The 23,038-nt window shown below is 40.2% G+C and overlaps 1 protein-coding gene across 5 annotated transcripts in view; it reads left to right on the top strand.

The window, feature by feature from the left end:
- The first annotated feature begins 4,369 nt into the window (after positions 1–4,369).
- Positions 4,370–23,038, top strand: part of AIG1 (androgen induced 1) — a 184,931-nt gene continuing 166,262 nt past the window's right edge. For 2 of the 5 annotated variants that reach the window (XM_067542346.1, XM_067542349.1), the window contains exon 1: positions 4,370–4,668. In XM_067542346.1, the coding sequence (XP_067398447.1) occupies positions 4,474–4,668 (195 nt within the window). In that variant the 5' untranslated portion in view covers positions 4,370–4,473. Of the gene's footprint in view, positions 4,669–4,989; positions 5,143–23,038 lie in introns of those variants that run through there. The other 3 variants (XM_067542347.1, XM_067542350.1, XM_067542348.1) reach the window with 2 other exon arrangements.

Raw genomic sequence — 23,038 nt, forward strand, 5'->3', positions numbered from 1 at the left:
TTGAGTGCCTTTTTCACTTTTTACTATTTCCAACAATGGTGTTTTTGTGTCCATTGTAAGAAAATCCTCCTTTTCCCACCACCTCCACTCATGTAAAACCAAAGTGTTCTGGTATCCCATTTTCCAAGAGAGTTTGCTTTGGCACATTACACACAGTTAGGCTCAGGCACTAGAAAGGTCAATATCATCAGAAGCGTCAGTATGAATACATTGTGATGAGACAATTCTCATAAATTTCCCATGAATTCAAATAGTTTGTGTACTACCCATTGGAGGAGGCCAACTGTTTGTAGCAAACTATCCTGTAGATAATACATTTCCATTTTGACTCATTGTTCCCTAACACAGTAAAAAAAGGAAAGGAACACCCTTTGCCCAAATCTCAAGTCAGAATGCAAATACCATCTACCACCAAATTCTACTTAAGAGGGTATTTAACCTTCACTGTTCCTAATATTGCCCAGAAATTCACTGGATCTCCCTATTAAGAAATTAACCATCAAGAATGTGCTTCTGTTAAAACAATCTAAATACAGATTAAAACATGGAGACTAAGAAGTTATATAAGATACTGTCAAAATAGTAAAACAATATGCTAACATTATTATTGTGGAGGATTCAGCCTCAGAGGACCTTGCACTTTTAGCATGGAGGACCCACTGTAGCAGCATCCCATGCATCCAGGGTATCATGTCATCAGTGGCCCACTCCACCCTCCCCTACATTTGTTGACAACCTTTTTGACTTCTACTAGATGGAACCCATCAATCTCCTCTCATGCCAGAAATAGCAACCCTCCTGACTCTCCTCCTCCACTTTCTAAATCCCTTCCATATCCCCTGAATGACAAACATGGCCAACAAGCTGCCAAACTCTCCCACCTACAGATGAGCTCCTGTGGGTGAATCATGGGAATCCAGTTGAGACTCTGCATAATACGTGATATACCAGGTCCTCAAAATTCTGGAGCTGACCCCGTGTATCATACTTCACATGTATATATGTGTCTTTTCATGATTAACACATTGGTTAGAAGTGACTTACATTTTAGGTTTTTGAACCATTAGTAAGTTACAGGTATACAGCAAGATGAAGGGTAAACCAATAAAATACTCATCTTTGTTGGACTGAAAATGATCTTTTTTTTTTAAAAGGACCAAATCCTCCACTCCTGTGAAATGAGAACAGTCCACAGAAAACACTTGCAAGTCAGACTCACAAAGATTTTGTGGTATGCTCCCTAATTGGGGAGGGGCTTGAGGTCCGCTGAGGAAAGCAGGGGACAGGAGTTCTAAACCCCATACAGCTCAAGAACCTGCATGTAAATCTTGCAGATCCCAGGGCCTCTGTGCATTAAATTAATCCCGTCTATTGTACTCCCAGGGCAGCATGGCACTTGCTGAAGCCATGCTTCCGTTGGTTTCCCTGTCCACACTTGAGCCATAACTCCCTTTTCAATGGGTGTGCAGGCAGAGATCTTGAAGCTGCATTAATTCTCTCTAGGATATGTGCCAGGACCTCATAAAGCATGTCACAGAGAGTGGCAGTTTCCTGAATATCACTTCCCATGCTGCAGAGCTCAAATACCAAGGATGGATGGTAAAGAGGCCTCAGTTGCTGTACAGGCAGGGAGAATGTCACAGAGCTATTGTTTCTCCTAACCTTACACCAGTTCTCTTCTTCCCTCCACCAGTATAGCTGGAAGAGAGCACCAACTCCTTATTGTTTGTTCAGGTATTAATTATAAAGGACAGCACTGTACACATGTGTTTGCAGTAGTAGTAGTTTATCTCACCCTGCCCAGACACAGCTCCTCCCTCAATAATAACCCTCCTGGACTGGCAGACTGATTTGATATTTACTCCTCCACTCAAACCCATTAAGAGGCCTGCTCTTTTAGGGTGAGAGAAAAATCCAGACACAAAAACCTCTTCAGCTCTCCCTCAGCTTCAGTAGTCTGTTCTTTGCCCACCACTCCCCTTCAGCTCAGCCCCCTAGTCTTTATTGGGGTCTGCCTTGGACTGGATTCCTATCTGCTGGCACAGGAGTTGAAAAGGGTTTCCTCCTACTCACTCCAGAAGTTCCTGTGGCTCCTAAACAAGGACTGTTATCAACACTAGATCTTCAGCTCAGATTAGTACTATATTTCCCCAGGCATTGTCCTTCTCTTGATTCTCCTATTCCAGGGTCTTTTTATGTCTTGTCTCCTCACAGGTCTTTTTCTCCTTAACGTCCATCTCTTTCCCAGGTCGCTCAGGCCTCTCTAGACCAACATGGCCGAGATATTGTCTCAACTCTAGTCTTCCCTAAAGAGAAGGAAAGCTGCTTCTTTTCTAGCAGCCCCTTTTTTCAGCATGCAGTCACCAGACCCTTCTCAAATCATGTGATTGCTAAGGGGGAAACCCAGGCAAAGATCAGAGGTGAGACCTGAACCCCTTAAAAGCCTAGCTCAACTTGTGACAGTGCTAAAATGAATCAAACCATACAACACCATTTTATTTACATCTCATCATCATATACCATAAAACTACTATTAGTTATTTTTTTAAAGTGTAGATAGAGTGCTTGGTGCAACAAAATACACAGACGAAGACAGGGCTCCTGCTCTGAGGCACTTATAGAGAGCTTTTAGCACTTTTTTTTCTTCAAGAGTTTGATTTATTGAAGTACATGTGGGAAGTCTACTTACTGGTAGTAGTAAACATTTAGGATCTGGAGGTCTCATTTAAAAAAAATGACTTGCTATACAGCAATGGTCTTAAAAGCTACAGCTCACTTACTATATAGTACAACAGTGTGGAACTGTTATAGGGTTTGATCCTGCAACAATTTAAATCAATGGTAAAGCTAGTATTCATTTCAATGGGGCACAATCAGGCATTTAGCTCACATTTATATTTTAGCAGATTTATTCTTTTGTCTGTCTGTTCAACTCCAATTCTCTGCAACAGGACGATGAACAAAAAATTACTTGCCCACTCCTTTCCCTCAAGTCCCCCACTGAAGATGTACCCTGTGACTCACAGACTATTTGGAATGGACACCTGTTTTAAATGGACCCACAGGAAATGCCTATGTTGTCTTTTCATAAGTTGACCCCATATTTGGTTGGCTAAAACTTAGTCATCTGATCTGTTTAAAAAAATATCTACTGCCCACAGTCTGATGCAATTGATCTCAGATAGCACTTACTGGAAGACAAACTGGGAACGTATGCAGTTTATATTTTCCTTGGTGAAGGAAATCCAAGTGTTTACTAAAACAGTGACTGAAGTTTAAAAACAAAACCGGTATCATTGGTTCTACTCTACACTATTGAATCACATATATACATCTATCATAGTCTAATCTGCTAGACTAAAACAAACTATTATTAACTAATTATTATTATTAATTATAAACTATTATTAACTAAAACAAACTATTATTAAAATATTGCCTGCATGGAACTACAGTTGTCCTAAAAGCAGATATTCAAAATGGTGTTTTATTAAGTTTGAGTATTTTTAAATTGGATCTGCAGATGAGAAATATAAATCCAAATTTCTAAGAGGTTCATAATCACCATTGCATAAGACCAAAAGGAATGCATACAACCATGCCTTTAAAAATATTGGTTTTTATTTTACATGGACACACAGGTACATTATTACATATTCACAAACACTCATCCACTCTTCTTTATGTGTGGATGTGAGAGCAAGCTGTATGTGAACATGTCAAAGTATGGGTGCCTTTGTTCATTTGTGTATTTTTGAGCATGCGTCCACAAGGGTGTGTGGGTGTGTTCACACAAGCTTGTGTGTGCTGTGTATAAAGCTTCTCTAGTATATGTAGGCCTGTGCACGTGTGTAGGCCTGTGCACGTGTGTGCTCAGGTGTAGGCATGGGTGTATGCCAGCGTTTGTGAACACGTGCTCAGATTCTGCAGTCAGACCCGGTCATGTAAGTGCAGGGGGCAGCACAGGTGAAAATGCAAGGCTTTAGGGGACAATGACCCTGCCCAAGCTGTGGAAAGTCCTGGTTATTTCTGCATGCCACCCCATACTCGCTTTTTGTAGCTCTGCCAATAAGCCTGTACAACAAACCACACTCACACAGCCCCAGACGCCGAGGGGTCACCTGGTCCAGGAGTTTCTAGGGCTGAAGCAGCATAGATTGCCATGGCAACCCCTCCTCCCGCATCTCCTCCTCTCCCCTCCCACCTTTGCTCCAGGAAGGCCCCCTGCTGCTGCCTGAGGCGCTACAGCTGAGCCCCCTCCCCCGCCACGCACCGAACAAGGGTCAGCCTGCCGCGCGCTCGCGCTCCCGCTCCCTCCCTCCCTCCCTCCCTCGGCAGAACGCCGCGCGCTCTCGTGCCAGTTCTCTCTCCCCGCGCGCGGCGGGGGGGAGGGAAGCGCGTCCCCGCTGCCTTGCAGCTGCAGGAAGCCGCGCGGCTCCCGACTCCTGCGGCCCGGCTTGCAGAGTGGCGAACATGGCGCTTGTGCCCTGCCAGGTGCTGCGAGCCGCCATCCTCCTCTCCTACTTCTCCATCCTGTGCACGTACAAGGCCATCGACATGCCCGCGCACCAGACCTACGGAGGCAGCTGGAAATTCCTGACGTTCATAAACCTGGTGAGTTGCCCTCGCTCCCCTCCCCAGCTGCTCCCGCCTGTGTGTGTGCACCTGGTAAGTGGCGTGAGTCCCCCCGGGAGCTCGGGCAGGAGAGGCACTGGCCAGCCTTGCCCTTCCTGGCACTGGCGTTTCGGAGCCCTTCTGCATGGGTCCCCCCCATTTTCCCCCCACCCCCATGAGAGCAACATAATTAGGCGTCATTGGGGGGGCGGGGCAGGGCAGGAGTGGTGTCCTCTTGTGAGTCATTGCATGGGGAACACTGGAAAGAGCCAGTCAAGCAATAAAGCAGCAGCAATACTGAATGGATTGTTTTGTTTTGTTTTAAAAAACGTTGTTTGTTGTTTTTATTTACACAGGCCACCGCAGGCATGTTTGTGCCAGCAGAAAATGTTATACATAGTTCTGCTAAACCAAACCATAGGAGAATGTAATGCTGGCCCCCAAACCCACAAATCGTACTGTCAAAATGGAAAACATGTCTTGCCACTCCTGGCCCGCCAGAAAAATCTTGATCCTGACACACGTGAGGTAAAAGTGCCACAAACCACAGTTTTGGCCGCCAGGTTGATTTGGCCAATTTTTGCCTCCAAACCCACAAGTTCACCTGTCACATTAAACAGGAAGTGTTTCCCCTTGCAGTTCAGCGCAGAGATCCAGACCTTGAGAACTATCATAAAACCACTAGGAAAAACCATATCCAGCTCTTCCACCACATTGAATCCAAAAATTTTACTTCTGAGCTCCATAATCATACTGCCTAAATAGACAGATGTTGATGCACCTAATCCTCTGGAGGAAAAAAAGATCCTGATGTATCCTGTTGCAATATAACAACAAAACTCATGTGCAGCACCTGGATCCAGTCATTTCCCCCCTGAATCCACAAATTAGATGATAGAATTAGGCAAGATATTATAACCATTACCAGACTGCGAGAAAAGCCTAGACCCTGTTGCAATTAATTTTTGGGCTCAAACTCATATTCTCCAAACTAATTAAAGAACAAGTATAACTACTTCTATTGCATCAGCTGCTGATATGCTTGCTGTCTTCTAGATGGTAGAATTTTATAGTTTAGAGCCTAAAACCTTTGTGATTTGCCATGGTCCAGGTGCCAAATGCAAGTTTTTTGGACATTATTATACTAAAATGAATCAGGATTCAGATTTTTCTGGTGGGGTAGGAGCAACTATTATTTTTTTGTATTTAAAGAAGAGAATTTTTGTGTTTGAGGCCAATAGTTGGTTGTATCTGAGAGGATCCAAGTGCCAGTTACAGGTGTCTGCAATGCTGTGGCACCAGGACATAGGGTGGCTAAACATATTCTCAGTTTTGGCAGTAGACAGGTGTAGGCTTGGTGCAAACAATTGTCTATATTCAACAAGACAATATATTTTCACATATATTAATTTTTTCATTGTACTTTACAAATGCATACCTGTTTTGGTTTTGGTTTTTTCCTATTGAAGAGCTTAACCAGCTTATATTATGTAGAGCTATATTTTAAAATTAAGATAGAAAACAATTTAAAATTAAATAATTTCTTTCTCCGAACTTTCAAGCTGTATAGTAGGGTATTGTTGGGGGGGAAAGTAATATACACTTAAAAATCAGGAATTCTCAGTAGAATAAAACCAGGATATTTGAATTTTAGTTCCCCCCACACACTTCCTGTAAACTCTGAATTGTTGGCAATGCTATTTCTTAAACTATTTGCAATTAACATAATACAGTGTTAAACAAAGTGAGAAGAGACAATAAACTCTTTGACTTCAAGTACAATGGAGATTATATTGCCACATCTGGCTTCAATATAAGAGTTTCTCTAATATTCAAGTTTCATGATCACTCATTCTCTAGAAGTTTTGCTCATAGCATTTTAAAAAAAAATCTGTTATTGATGACTCTGTCTAATGATCTTAATGTGGCAAATCTGGCTGCATTGCTGTTTCTGTCTGTAATTCCTCTATAGTAGAAGCAGAATTGTCCATATTTCTTAGTATTAATTTTTATTACTGTAGTGTTTAGGAGGTCTAGTCAGGGACCATGACCCTATTGTGCTAGGGTGAGTGAGGTACAAACACAGAAGAAGGATCCCCTGTAAGGAAATTAAAATCTAAGTCTCTGGGTACTTTTTAAAGACACCGTAATAGAGGCTCAATTTAAAGGTGTACCCCAATTTACAAAACATAGTCAGAGGACCAAAAAACTGTCACCGTGGCTAAACAACAAAGTAAAAGAAGCAGTTAGAGGCAAAAAGGCATCCTTAAAAAGTGGACGTTAAATCCTATTCAGGAAAATAAAAAGGAGCATAAATTCTGGCAAGTGAAGTGTAAAAATGTAATTAGGAAGACCAAAAAAGAATTCGAAGAATAGCTAGCCAAAGACTCAAAAATAACAACAAAAAATTGTTTAAGTACATCAGAAGCAGGAAGCTGGCTAAACGCTCACTGGGGCCACTGAATGATTAAGATGCTAAAGGAGCACTTCATGAAGATAAGGCCATTGCGGAGAAACTAAATGAATTCTTTGCATCTGTTTTCACAGCTGAAGATGTGAGGGAGATTCCCAAACCTGAGCCATTTTCTTTTTGATGACAAATCTGAGGGAACTGTTCCAGGTTGAGGTGTCATTAGAGGAGGTTTTGAAACAAATTGATAACAGTAATAAGTCACCAGCACCAGATGGTATTGACCCAAGAGTTCTGAAGGAACTCAAATGAGAAATTGCAGAACTACTACTGTGGATACCTATCATTTAAATCAGCTCCTGTAGCGGATGATTGGAGGATAGCTAATGTGATGCCCATTTTTAAAAAAGGCTCCAGAGGCGATCCCGGCAATTACAAGGCAAATAAGGCTAACTTCAGTACCAGGCAAATTGGTTGACACTGTCATAAAGAACAGAATTATCAGACACATAGATGAATATGATTTGTTGGGGAAGAGTCAACATGGGTTTTGTAAAGGGAAATCATGCCTCATCGATCTAGAATTTTTGACGGGGGCAACAAGCCTGTGGACAAGGGTGATCCAGTGGATATAATGTACTTAAATTTTCAGAAAGCCTTTGACAAGGTAATTCACCAAAGGCTCTTAAGCAAAGTAAGCTGTCATGGGGTAAGGGGTAAGGTCCTCTCATGGATCAGTAACTGGTTAAAAGATATGAAACAAAGGGTAGAAATAAATGGTCCATTTTCAAAATAGAGAGAGATAAACAATGGTGTCCCCCAGGGGTCTGTATTGGGATCAGTGCTGTTCAACATATTCATAAATGATATGTAAAAAGGGGTAAACGGTGGGTTGGCAAAATTTGCAGATGATACAAAACTACTCAAGATAGTTAAATCCAAAGCAGACTGCGAAGAATTACAATTACAAAGGGATCTCAGAAAACTGGGTGACTGGGTGACTGTGCAGTAAAATAGCAGATGAAATTCAATGTTGATAAATGCAAAATAATGCACACTGCAAAACATAATCCAAACTGCATATAAAACGATGGGGGTCTAAATTAGCTGTTACCATTCAAGAAAGAAATCTTGGAGTCCCTTTGGATAGTTCTCTGAAAACATCCACTCAATGTGCAGTGGCATCAAGAAAGCTAGCAGAATGTTAGGCATCATTAGGAAGGGGATAGGTAATAACATAGACAATATCATACTGCCTCTATATAAATCCATGGTATGCCCACATCTTGAATACTGCGTGCGGATTTGGTCACCCCATTTCAAAAAAAGATATATTGGAATTGGAAAAGGTACAGAGAAGGGCAACAAAAATGATTAGGGGTATGGAACAGCTTCCATTTGAGGAGGAATTAATAAGACTGGGACTTTTCAGCTTGGAAAAGGGACAACTAAAGGGGAATGTGATAGAGGTCTATAAAATCATGACTAATGTGGAGAAAGTAAATAAGGAAGTGTTATTTACTCCTCATAACACAAGAACTAGGGGCACTAAATGAAATTAATAGGTAGTAGCAGGTTTAAAATGAACAAATGGAAGTCTTTCTTCACACAGTTGACAGTCAACATGTGGAACTCTTTGCCAGAGTTTGTTGTGAAGGCCAAAACCATAACAAGGTTAAAAAAAGAACTAGATAAGTTCATGGAGGATAGGTCCATCAATGGCTATTAGCCAGTATGGACAGGGATGCAAAACCTAGCCTCCGTTTGCCAGAAGCTTGGAATGGGCAATGCGGGGTGGATCACTTGATTATTACCAGTTCTGTTCATTTCTTCTGGAGCATATGGCATTGGCCACTGTCGGAAGACAGGATACTGGGCTAGATGGACCGTTGGTCTGACCCAGTGTGGCCGTTCTTATGTTCTTATGTAACATTGACTCTAGAGTGGTAAGTTGTAGAAAGCCATTTATTGGATCTAGGATGAGCTGCAAATATGCTCCGTTTCTCCAGAATTTACTTTCCTCGGTCTTGGCTGTGTAAAACCTAGACATTTGACATGTATGTTTTCTAACCTATATCACTATCTGATTTGCTCTCAAGACACCAGGATACAACTCAGGAAGTGTCCTAACAACATTCCTTTTGTCAAAGTGAAATTTACATGTATGTTTTGCTCTTCTGTCTTTCTATTTGACTTGTTTTAGATTTTTCCCTTTGGGATGCTGGGCTACACTCCCTGACATGGATCAATAAGGGCCCAATCCAACTCCCATTGAAGTCAAACAGGAATCTTTCCATTTACTTTAATGGCAGTTGCATCATCTCGTAACTGACTAAAGCTAAAAACTGACAGTCTTGTTTTTTGGGTCTGTGTTACCCTTTACGTGGCTCTCTTAGCCTTATTATTATTACCTAATCCTTGGCCTAATAAAAATAGTAACAAGAAGAGGAAGAAGTAATACCTACCTCTTATAGCTTTCATCAGTGAATATCAGCACTTTAATGTATTGAAGTAATGTATTCATCCTCACAACACCTCTTAGAGGTAGGGAAGTATTATTGCCATTTTACAGATGGGAAATAGAGGCACAGAGAGGCTAAGTGCATGGCTAAGGTCACACAGGAAGTCTGTGGCAGAATAGGGAATTAAACCCGCATTTTCCAATTCTTCGGCTAGTTCCCTAGCCACAGGACCATCCATATGTGGGCTAAGGCTATTTTTAATGTAACAAAAGTGTTACTGGTCAGTAAATAACAATTATTTCCCAATGAATTATGGTCCACTGTGACAAGTTCATGTGGACTTTCCCACCTGCAGACACAACATCCAAACTTTCCTCCTGGAGAGGAATAGCTTCACTGACTCCAATGAAATCTTACTTCATGAAGACAGGACAGTTAGCCCAACAGAAATGAAGAAATGTGTCATTATATGAGACACAATTAGGCCCATTTGGACATTACTAAATGTCATCAACAAGTAAAGATGTCTGTCTGGTGGCTATGAATTGAAAGAGATATCCAACTGATTCTGCATCAGTCACATTCAGAAAATGTCTAGACAAAATATCGACAACACCAGAATCTTGGCAGGCATGTGTTCTCACTGCAGATTGTACTTCAACAAGGATAGACTGAGTCTTCGACATCTCATTGGCACACAGTGCAAGCACTTGCTGTTTACAAGGAGTATGAGAGGTTTGTAGTCAGTCAGAAATGAGGTTAGGAATCTAATCTGAACAAGTAATTTGGACATTTTTTGCATGCCCAGACAGTCGTGAGGCATTCCTTTTCAATCAGCACAAGAGTCTCAGCATCAGTCAGTGACCTGGAGAAAATAGGTAACTGACTGTAGCTGACCATAACGGCCTTGCAATAATGCTTCTTTTAACCCAGTTACTAGTATATGCACTTAATATGGTTTTGCATCAAATTATGCTGTCTGTTAGCTAAGAGGCATTTGAAGCAAAAACTAAATAGCCAGAACATTCTTACTATCTGTTTATTAATCTGGACTCTGTCCTTGCAGTAGATTTACAGCTCTTTCCCTGTTTATAAGAAACTCTGGGTTCGAGGAAATTCATGGATTATGAAGCCACAGAGTGGTCAGTTCCCATCAAAATTAACTTATCTGTTTGTGCTGTTTGGTTAGAGGATGGATACCTAAACAATGATCTTTCAGACCATGGGCAGTACATATAAGAGGCTTGGAGAAGCTAAGCCTCCCCAAAATAAAAAAGGCTGACCATGCAGCGGAAATCCTGAATGCACTGGCTCGCTGTCTTTCTACCCTGGGAGTAGGAGCATTGGAAGCTCCCTAGAAGCAGGGGTCCAATGGCACATGGACCATGGCCTTACCCCCTGCTCTATCTCTTCCCCCACTCCGTCCCTCCCCCTGGGGCTTTGCCTGCACTCCCACTCCCCCATGGTTCTATCCCCGCTCCACCCCGAGGCCTCGCCCAACCCCACCTCTTCCCTCAAGGCCACGCCCCCGCTCCTCCTTTTCCACTGAGGATCTGCCCACTGCTCAATCCTTTCCACCCCCACCCTCCCGTCGCTCACCCTTAAGGCAGGAAAAAAGTGGGAGGGCATACATATATATTCTGTGTTTATCTGTTTTGCGTACCCACAAGTGATATAATTTGGGATGTCCATTCCGAAATATTTCCATAGGTGTGAATGCTTAGTTTTTTGTGTCCTTGAATTTGTAACTCCTAGCAATGATTATTGCTTTAACCCTGGCACTACTGCTCAGAGATACAGCTGCAAAAAAGGTGTAGAATGTGGTAGCATTCTTTCTCATGCCAATGGCAATGGAAGGTTTACCTGGTTCATGCAGCAATGCTAAAGGTGCATTTTGACAATATACCAGTAATGTTTACCACTGCTGCTACTACTAACCCCTATGCTTTAATTTCTCTTCTTAGAATGTGAAGGTAGATGCCCTTCAAAGTAAATATGCCTTCTTATTCCTGATGAAAACTTGTTTATTGATACAAAAACATTTTTCCTCCTTTTCAGTTTCACAAACCTAACTAGGTCTCACCAAGTTACCTGCAGTTAAATGGTGAAGAAGATGGTTCAGAGGAATAATTTTAAGAGCAAACATAAGAGGATGTGTAAAATTTCTTGACTTGGTATCTGCCCTCCTCCACCCATTTTAGACTTCTAGAGTTAAACATAATCGGAAAAGCTCTGTTCATTTGGAAATGGTGTTTGAATGCATAGTAGGGAGTGGAGATTGGCCACTTGTGATGTATAGTTGTCATTTTGATACTTCTGCATTAATAAGTGCCTGAAAAATTAGAAATACAGTTTGTTCAAAGTATGAATAATTGAAAACCATGCTGCAGCATCAGAGATTAATTTTATATATGTTTGAGGGATCCCTTTTCCCAACTCCTTTAAAATAGATTTTTCATTATTGCAGAAGTAAGATTTTATTACTTAATTTATTTTGGCCACCATTTATGGACAGGGGGACTTTACAGCTGTGGGGGAGATGAAGCAAAAGGATGTAGATCCCGGGTACCGGGGTTGAGGGAAAGTGCACAAAAGGAAGAAGATTTGGGTTTGTGACTATAGGAGGGATAGAAAGCTGACTAGATCATCGGGCTCAATGGGAAGTGATCAACAGCTCGATGTCTAGTTGGCAGCTGGTAACAAGCGGAATGCCCCAGGGGCCGGTTTTAATCAACATCTTCATTAATGATCTGGAAGATGGGGTGGATTGCACCCTCAGCAAGTTTGCAGATGACACTAAGCTGTGGAGAGTGGTAGACACAATGGAGGGTAGGGATAGGATACAGAGTGACCTAGACAAATAGGAGGATTGGGCCAAAAGAAATCTGATGAGGTTTGTTGGAGGTCCAGTACAATTTGAATTGATTGACCACTGTCCCACAGGCCTACCATAGCTTCAGTTGCCTGTTTGGCTATTCTGACCCCTGTAGCATGACATCTTCCAGTTGGCAGAGATGAATAGGACTACTGAATAACCTTGCAGATGTCTCTGTTTCTGCATACCACTGCATATATCAAGACAAAATACAGATACTGTATGCTTGCCGCTGCACATAGATAATGGTGATGGGAACAAGAAGTTATCCTTGAACATCTGGGGGTACACTTTTTCATTGCCAAGGGGCATACTTTTACTCTGCCCCTCCTATCACCAGATGTTGTTTTGACGACCCCAATTATCATTGTGAGAATGGAATGTAGTTAAGGGTGAAAACCCAATGTAGGTAATTAGCATATATAATAATGAGAGAAAGATAATTAGATGAAGGCTGTTTATGGAAGGGTATAAAAAGTCACCACTTAGACAAAGGGGAGCACTCATCAACACCTGACTCCGCGGGAGGTGCTGCCGGTTGGACCAGAGGCCACTGACTCCTTGGCGGGGCCCCTGAAGAAAGCTGTTCCTGTATACAGCCTTCTGAGTGACTGCTTAGCTCTCCAGGCTTAGTGAGTATGATATATTGTAGTTAATTATAGGCTTTGTATTTAACTAGTATATTTATAGAAAACCTTGCACATTAAACCATATTGATCTGCAAATTGGGCGTACCGTGTCTCACTGGTATTCATGCTGATCACTAAATGTCCAGTTTCACAAGGACAAGTGCAGAGTCCTGCACTTAGGACGGAAGAATCCTATGCAATGGTACAGACTGGGGACCGACTGGCTAGGCAGCAGTTATACAGAAGAGGACATGCGGGTTACAGTGGACAAGAAGCTGGATATGAGTCAGCAGTGTGCCCTTATTGCCAAGAAGGCTAACGGCATATTGGGGTGCATTAGTAGGAGCATTGCCAGCATCTGGAGGGAAGTGATTATTCCCCTCTAGTCGACACTGGTGAGGCCACATTTGGAGTATTGTGTCCAGTTTTGGGCTCCCCACTACAGAAAGGATGTGGACAAATTGGAGAGAGTCCAGCAGAGGGCAACAAAAATTATTAGGGGGCTGGAGCATATGACTTAGGAGCAGAAGCTGAGGGAACGAGGCTTGTTTAGTCTGCAGAAAAGAAGAGTGAGGGGGGATTTGACAGCAGTCTTCAACTACCTGAAGGGGAGTTCCAGGGAAGATGGATCTAGGTTGTTCTCAGTGGTAGTAGATGACAGAGCTAGGAACAGTGTTGCAGTGGGAGAATTCTAGGTTGGATATTAGGAAAACTTTTTTCACTAGGAGGGTGGTGAAACACTGGAATGGATTACCCAGGGAGGTGGTAGAATTTCCATCCTTAGACGTTTTAAAGGTGCACCTTTAAAAAGCCCTGGCTGGGATGATTTAGTTGGGGTTGGTCCTGCTTTGAGGAGAGGGTTGGACTAGATGATCTCCTGAGGTCCCTTCCAACCCTCATCTTCTATGATTCTATGATAAATTTATGAGAAAATTATCTTAGAATTAAATTTAAATTAGTAAAATATGTCCTAGTGTAACTCACTCCTAATTTTCATCATGCGACTATTTATCAAAGCTTATACCCTTATAACAAAAGTTAGAGTTAACAACAAGATACAGTATTGCACACTGCACACAAATTTATATATCAAGGATAGACTTTCTTTACCATCAGATCTGTGCACTAACATTGGTCATGGTAATTGAGACCAAAAGTGGAACTAGATTTTCTGAGGTCTACAGAACTATGATTTATTAACAACCTGGTCTTGAATAACTGAATGTGCTAACAAGTATATTAATAACTCATGATCCAGGGTAGCTGGAGTTAGGAAAGAATTGATTCTTCCCCTCTGCCCCCCCAATGTGTAACATTGCACACATTGGCTGTATAGTTTTGCTTTGTTTTGGTGTTCCATTCAACAATAAGATTTTCAGTATCATGTCTGTACCTTCTTTTATGTGCAAAACACCTAAAACACTCTAGGCACTACAAGAAACAATAACAATGATCCATAGTAAAACATCAGGTATTAACTGCTGTTAGACTAATTAGCCAGACCAGGTGTCTGATGCTGTGTGGAAGTGGCAAATTTTATGTTTCTTGACCTTACCAAACCCAGAAAAGCTCTATTCCCCTGTATCTGACAGATTTACAGTTGTCTGCTTCATCAAATGTATGGGACAATTCAGATTTCAATTGAAACCATGTTGCTGTTGAAGTGACTTGAAACTATCCTAAAGGAGATTTGTTGTTCTTCCACATTGCTGCCATGATTTGGATCTGTATTCTCAGGCACATCCTTGCCAGAGGCAATAAATACATGTATATTTGCCTTCAGATAATCTTTTGAATGTCATTTGGTTTAATTTAAATAAGTCGCCCAAATAGAATTTAAGAGATTTAAATTATTTTTTTTAAGAGGGAGCACTATGGTTTAGAGCACAGGACTGGAACTTTAAAGTAGTTTATATTCTGTTCCTAACTGTGCCATTCACTTGATATCTGATTTGAGCAAGTTTCATAGCTCACTTGATGGGTGAAATTCAATTCAGTGTGGAGGACTCCTATTCATCATTTAAATGGTGGTTAAGAAGTGTGTAACATCTTGCTTAGATCCTCTGCTTTGGGGTGAATTTCACCTTTTGTGTTTCCCTTTCCCCTTCTTTAATTGCCTATACACCAATACTCACTAACAGCCTGTGTAAACAAACAATACCACGAAATCACACTAGAGAATAGAATGACTGGCTCCTTAAACGCCTGTCTATAATATGTAAGGAAAAAAAACCTGCATGATCACGGGGGACTTAAATCTGAGTGGAATATGGTGGAGATCTCATTATCCCAGTACTAAAACATTCTTGGAATTTCTAAATATGGTGGATGAAAGTTTCCTAACTCAAAAAAAAAAAATTGCATTCAAAATGAGGGATTTCTGTGGACAGTTGAAGAGGAATTGATCACAGAACTAAAAATAGTGTAGCTTAGGTATAAGTGATCATGACTTGATCCCATTTGTAATGTGTAAACAGAATAAAGTCCAAAGTAATAACCTCAATGCACACACTCACACACACTCTCACTCTTACTCAGAAGGGCCAGTTTCACAAAACTGAAAATAATTAGGAGCCAAACCAGCTGGGAGAAAGAATTTAAACTGAAAAATGTTAAAGAATTAGGAATTCTTTAAGAATGTTTTACTAGATAGATGCCCAAATGCCACAATCCCACAAGAGAGGAAGAAGGCAGCATGGTTAAAAGCCATTCTAGCCTAATGGGTAAGTGAAGGCAGCTATTTAAAAAAACAACAATACAATATAAAAATGAAAGAAAGGAGAAGTTGATAGTAATGAGTATATATGGGAAGCAGGAAATTGTAGAATGTTGATCATGGAAGCAAAGGGACACAGGGAGAAACCTGTGGCCAACAGTGTTAAAGACAAGAAATCCAGCAGCACAAGGCTATCCAGTTTCATAGTGACTAAATGCAGTGTGTACAATTACCTGCCTCATGGACACTTGGTATATGTGTGCATCCAGTGCAAGCAGCTCATGTCCTTCAGAGAGACAGAATGACTGAACTGGAGGCACTAAGGGAGATATAGAGGTAGGTAGAGAAGACCTTCAGAGGCCAAATGGGGTGGTCCCACCCCCCAGTCTGACAGCCTCTGTGCTGCTGAGAAGGATGAAAGTCTTGGGGAAGGAGAACATCAAGCTGGAGCAGAGGGAAACAATCCCATAGTTGGGACTGCTCCTTCCAGACGATGTCCTGGGGAGGGAACCCCAGTTACTAGGAGTAGCAAGGTAAAAGTAATGGGGTATTCAATTGTTAGAAATATAGGTACTTGGGTTTGTGATAACTGGGCGAACCGCATGGTAAATTGCCTGCTGTGTGAAGTTTGCAGATCTCATGAGACATTTAGACAGACTTATATGTAGTGCTAGGGAGGAGCTGGTACATGTAGGTACAAATTATATAGGGAACGGTAGGAGAGAGGTCTGGAGGCCGAATATAAGCCTCTAGGTAAGAGATTGAAGTACACAATCCAGTGCTACATGGTAGCATTCTCTGAAATACTTCCAGGGTCAGGAAGACTGGCAGAATTGCAGGGTTTCAATTTATGCATGAGAGGATGGTGTCGGGAGGAGGTTTTTAGGTTTATCAGGAACTGGGGAACCTTTTGGAAGAGGAGGAGCCTATACCTGAAGGATGGGCTCCACCTAAACCAAAACGGAGCCAGACTGCTGGCATGTAAAATTAGAAAGGACACAGAGAATTTTTTAAACTAAAGGCTGGAGGAAAGCCAACTGTTGTGGAGGAGCACACAGTTCAGGTTGACAGATCTCTTAGGGATGAAATTATTAAAGGGGGAACTTGATATCCTAGTAAAGAGGATAGGAAAGAAGTTGGTAAATTACAGGTAGGAGTTAGTGAGGAACAGTCAAACTTAAAAGTCCCATTTAAATATAACACATGAATGCCAGAAAGTGAATATTGAGACAATGTATAAGTGCTTAGATACAAATGCTGGAAGTCTAGGTATTAAGATGGGTGAACTAGAGTGCCTGGCATTAAATCACATTGATATAAACTTCTTGGAAACTTGGTGGAATGAAGAAAATCAATGGGACACTAATACCAGGTACAAAATATATAGGAAAAACAAAGTAGGTCTTGTTGGTGGGGGTGCAGCATTATATGAGAAAGAAAGCATAGAGTCAAATATAGTAAAAATCTGAAGCAAAACAAACTATCACAGAATCTCTATGGATAGAAATTCCATGCTTGAGTAATAAGAGTATAGCAGTAGGAAAATACTACCAACCACCAGACCAGGATAGTGACAGTGATTGTGAAATATCCAGGGAGATTGGAAAATCTACAAATGCAGAAAATGCAATAATAGTGGAGGATTTTAACTGTCCTCATACATCACTTCAGGAAGGATGTAGAGATAAAATTTCTAGACACCTTAAATGAATCGTGGAACCCACAAGAGGAGAGGCAATTCCTGATTTAGTCTTATGTGGAGCACAGGATATGATCCATAAGGTGAAGATAGCTGAATTGCTTTATAATAGCGGCCATAATATAATTAAATTTAACATCCTAGTAGTGGAGAAAATACCAAAGAAAGCCACTATGGTAGAATTTAACTTCAAAAAGGAGAATTACACAAAAAATGATGAAGCTAGTTAAATGGAAATTAATAAGAATAGTCACAAGGGTGAAATGCCTGCAACTGTGGAAAGACTATTTAAAAACACCAAAATAGAGGCTCAAATTAAATGTACACTCTTCCTGTCCCCCCAAAAAACAAACAGCAACAGGACCAAACAATGCCACCATGGCTAAACAGAGTAAAAGAGGTGATTAGAGGCAAAAAGACATCCTTTAAAAATTGGAAGTCAAATCCTACTGAGGAAAATAGAAAGGAGCATAAAATTTGGCCAATCAAGTGTAAAAGTCAGGCCAGTCAAGTGTAAAAGTCAGGCCAAGAAAGAATTTGAAGAGCAACTAGCTAAAGAAACAAAAACTAACAGCAATTTTTTAAAGTACATCAGAAGCAGGAAGCCTGCCAAACAGTCACTGGATGATTGAGGTGCTAAAAGAGCACTCAAGAAAGACAAGGCTATTGTAGAGAAACTGAATTAATTCTATGCATCAGTCTTCACTGCAGAGGCTCTGGGGTAGGTCTCTGCCCCTGAGCCATTTTTTTTAGGTGAAAAATCTGAGGAACAGCCCCAGATTGAGGTGTCAATAGAAGAAGTTTTGGAACAAATTGATAAATTGAACAGTAATAATTCATTGAGACCAGATGGTATTCACCCAACTGTTCTGGAGGAACTCGGGTATGAAATTGCAAAATTACTAACTGTGGTATGTAACATATCACTTAAATCAGGCTCTGTACCAGATGACTGGAGAGTAGCTAAAGTAACACAGATTTTTGAAAAAGGCTCTAGAGTCAATCCTGGCAATTACAGACAGGTAAGCCTAACTTCAGTGTCAGGCAAATTGGTTGAACTATAGCGATGAACAGAATTGTCAAACACATAGATAAACACAATATATTGGGGAACAGTCAACATGGATTTTGTAAAGGGAAATCATGCCTCTCCAATCTATGAGAATACTTAGAGGGTGTCAAGAACATGTGGACAATGGTGATCCAGTGGATATAATGTACTTGGACTTTCAGAAAGCCTTTGACAAGATCCCTCACCAAAGGCTTTTAGGCAGAGAAAGCAGTCATGTGGTAAGTTGGAAGGTCCTCTCATGGATCAGTAACTAGTTTAAAAGATAGGAAACAAAGAGTAGGAATAAATGGTCAGTTTTCATAATGGAGAGAGGTAAATAGTGGACTCCCCAAAGGTTTGTACTGTTCAACATATTCATAAATAATCTGGAAAAAGGGTTGAACTGTGAGGTGTCAAAATTTGCAGATAATGCAGAATTAATCAAACTAGTCAAGTGCAAAGCTGACTGCAAAGAGTTACAAAGAGATCTCACAAAACTGGGTGACTGGGCAACAAAATAGCAGAAGAAATTCAATGTAGATAAGTGCAAAATAGTGCACATTGGAAAAAATAATCCCAACTATCCATACAAAATGATGGGTTCTAAATTAGCTGTTACCACTTAAGAAGAGATGTTGAAATCATCATGGATATCACAGAGTTCTAAACAATCATGAATGGTATTGAGAGAGTGAATAGGGAAGTGTTTTTTACCCCTTCATATAACACAAGAACCAGGATTCACCCAGTGAAATGAATAGGCAACAGGTTTAAAACAAAGAAAAGGAAGTACTTCTTCACACAACACACAGTCAACCTGTGGAACTCGTTACCAGGAGATGTTGTGAAGGCCACAAGTATAACAGGATTCAAAAAAGAATGAGATCAGTTCATAGAGGATAGGTCCTTCAATAGCTATTAGCCAAAATGGTCAGGGATGCAACCCCATGCTTTGGTGTCCCCAAACCTCCAACTGCCAGAAGCTAGGACTGAACAATAGGGATAGATTGGTTGAAATTGTCCTGTTCATTCCCCTGAAGCATCTGGAACTGGCCACTATCAGAAAACTGGATACTGAGCTAGATGGACCATTGGTCTGACCTAATATGGCTGTTCTTAAGAAGGAGGTATTTTGGGTTTGCTTGTGGGTTTGTTTGTTTTTTTAAATATTAGGTACAAAAAATATTCCTAGCAATGCATTACTAGATGGAAATGGTAGAACTGTCAATAATGCAGAAAAGGCAGAAGCGTTCAATAAATATTTCTGTTCTGTATTTGGGAATAAAACAGATGATGTAGTCATATCATATGATGAAACATTTTTCATTCCAATAGTAATTCAGGGGGATGTTAAATAGCAGCTACTAAAATCAGCATGTCTGGATGATTTGCACCCAAGATTTTAAAAGAACTTGTTGATGATCTAGCTGGACCATTCATGTTTTTAATAACTCTTTGAACACTGGGGAAGTTCCAGAAGACTGGAAGAGAACTAATGTTGTGCCAATATATAAGAAGGATAAATGAGATGACCTAGATAATTATAGGCCTGTCAGACTGATTTTGATCCTGGGCAAAATAATGGAATGGCTGATATGGCACGCAATTAATAAAACAGGAAAGGAGGCTAATATAATTAATACTAATCAACGTGGGTTTATGGAAAACAGATCTTGTCAAACAAAATTTGGTATTTTTGATGAGATTACAGATTAAATATATTACCTCAACCATTATTACCATTGATTTCTGTATGACATTTAACTTGGAATCGCATGGAATTCTAGTTAAAAAACTAGAACAGTAGAAAAAATGTGGCACAAATAAACTGAATTCAAACTGGCTGACAGGTCTCAAAACATAATTGTAAATAGGGAAGCACTGAGCAAGTGTGTTCGTAGGGGGTTCCCACAGGGATTGGTTCTTGGCCTTGTGCTATTTAACGTTTTTATCAATGACCTGGAAGAAGAAAAAATTCATTAAGTTTGATGAAGTTTGCAGATGACACAAAGATTGTCAGGTAAATAATAAAGATGAAAGATCACCGATTTGTGTGATCTGGATCACTTGGTAAGCAAACAATATGCACAAGCAAACAAGATGCATTTTAATACTGCAAAATGTAAAGCTACCCATCTAGGAACAAAGAATGGGGGCCATACTTCTAAAGTGGGGACTCTATCCCAGCAAGGAGTGACTCTGAAAAAAAACTTGAGGGTACTGGGGGATAATCAGTTGAACATGAGTCCAAGCTCAACACTGTGGACATAAAAAACTAAAGTGACCCTTGGATGTATAAGTGCAATTTTTGGATAGGGAAGTTATATTAGCTGTATTTGGCACAGGTCTGACTGCCGCTGGAATACTGTATCCAGTTCTTTTGTCCACAGTTGAAGAAAGATGTTGATATATTGGAGTGTGTTCAGAGAAAAGCCACGAAAATGAATAAAGGATTAGAAAACATGCCTTATAGTGATAGATTCAAGCAGCTCAACATGTTTATCTTAACAAAGAGAAGGTTAAGAGGTGTCTTAATCACCATTTCTAAATACCTGTATGGGGAACAAAAAATAGAAAATGGGACTTTCAGTCTAGCAGACAAAGGTATAACAATCTCCAATGGCTGGACATTGAAACTAGATAAATAAGATGCACATTTTTAATAGTGAGGGTCATTTACCATTGGAACAATTAACCAAGGGGGTGTGGTGGATTCTCCGTTACTGGCAATTTTTAATAAAAATTGGATGTGTTTTAAAAGGATATACTCTAATTCAAACATAAATTAATTCAGGGAAGTTCTATAGCCTGTTTTATACAGGTAGTCAGACTAGATTATTACAGTGGTTTCTTCTGGTTTTATAATCTATAAAATTGGCATATTGAGATATACCTTTGTCTAGTGACTTGTTGAGGGGGCTGGCAGTTTTAGATAAAAGGCATTACATAAAAGTGTGAATTATTATTTATTCTTCCTAAGGATGAGTCATCAAGATGTTTACACATCATTGTAAAGACCCCTACACACCCCCTTGCAGCCCAGTATAATGCTGCAGTTGAGTCCCACCTCAGTTTCCCCAGATTAGACTCATTTGAAGAGCCTGGGCAAGGAAAAGCCAATATATATTAACAAAATGGCATGTCCCCTTTTAATAAGGCTTCAGGACAGAATCAATTATAGTAAAAATTCATAAGGCCCTTACCTCAGGGACCTGGTTCAGAACTGCTAAGCTTAACATCTCTAACACTAACTCTTCAAGTCTAATTAGGCTGGTCTCCTGCAGCCTGAGCAAAATTCCCACCTGCTATAGTTTACCTAGCTTACCTTTCTCCCACCCTTGCTTAGCTTCCTCTTTAATATAACTCAGCTCTAGAGTGGGGCAGGGCCATTTTGATTACACCCAGGCTCTTCCAGTTGTAGCCTCCAGGCTCTTCCATAAAAGGGTAATACAGTCCTTCACAATTATCCTGTTCTTACTGTAGCTGTTGAGAATACAATCAGGAGCAATTATTTATTTGTCAGTTCACACAGCAGGAAACTACAGAATTGCTCTTTACGGGATTAATAAAGTGAGATTCTTAATGGTGTTTAATGCATTTGGGAGAAAGAGAAATACATATATATGGGAGCCTTTTAATAACTCTGTTTTACAGCTTTCTTTCATCCTCTCAGGTTGTAAACATGTCAGAGAAACAGTTCTGAATAGCACCCTAGACACTTTAATAAAAATGTAATAATATCACTCTTGTGTTTCTTATTCTGGGAGTCACATTTCCCTGTTACTTTTTGAAAAGCTATTGTAAACTGAATATTATTTCACGGTTACATTTAAAACTTTTGTATTAATATGGCTTTATTTCACAACTGGATATTAATATATCAAAAATGTAATTTTCATAAGAATTAACAAATTACATCCATTATGAAATTTCTTTGTGGAGGGGGAATTTGAGGTTTTCTATATTATTTATAGGCACAGTAGTAGCTTTAATTAGTAACGCTAGCATTCTTTCACTAATTTACCTTACGTAAGTTATAGGTATGATTGTATAATAGTGCTACATTATTAAATTTGGTGAGAAATCTAGAATGTTACCAGAACAGTGTCAAATAATGGAAACTCCACCCATGGTGTCTAGAGGAATTTCCAATCTCTTCTGGATTTTTAAATGTTTCTTTTAGTGATAGAGTTAGCTAAATTATTACTACCCAGTTATATGCATATATAGAAAATTAACTTTGTTATGGACTAAATAAAATATATCTAATTTGAGTCAAGGAATTTTGCATGCATCTAATGTGCGCTATGTGCTTTTTGGAACTAAGAAAGCCCCAACATAAATGTTTAAATTATATATATTCGCCATTTTAAATATATTTCTGTTATAATCATGAGGCTATATATGTACAATCCAGTGACAAATTTTATGACAATGGACTCGGTTTAACTCTGTTAAAGAATGTTAGCTGGTATAGAAAGAAAGTTGCTGGACTCGTATTTTGATCAAAAATGAAATAAGTCTCTGAGCCATGGACTTCATTGTGGCTCTGTCCGTGAAGTGGTTTGTATGCATGCAAAGA

This window comes from Emydura macquarii, unplaced genomic scaffold (genome assembly GCF_026122565.2).
Source record: "Emydura macquarii macquarii isolate MOO-44397 ecotype Brisbane River unplaced genomic scaffold, CSIRO-AGI_Emac_v2 contig_705, whole genome shotgun sequence".
Taxonomy (NCBI): Eukaryota; Metazoa; Chordata; order Testudines; family Chelidae; genus Emydura; species Emydura macquarii.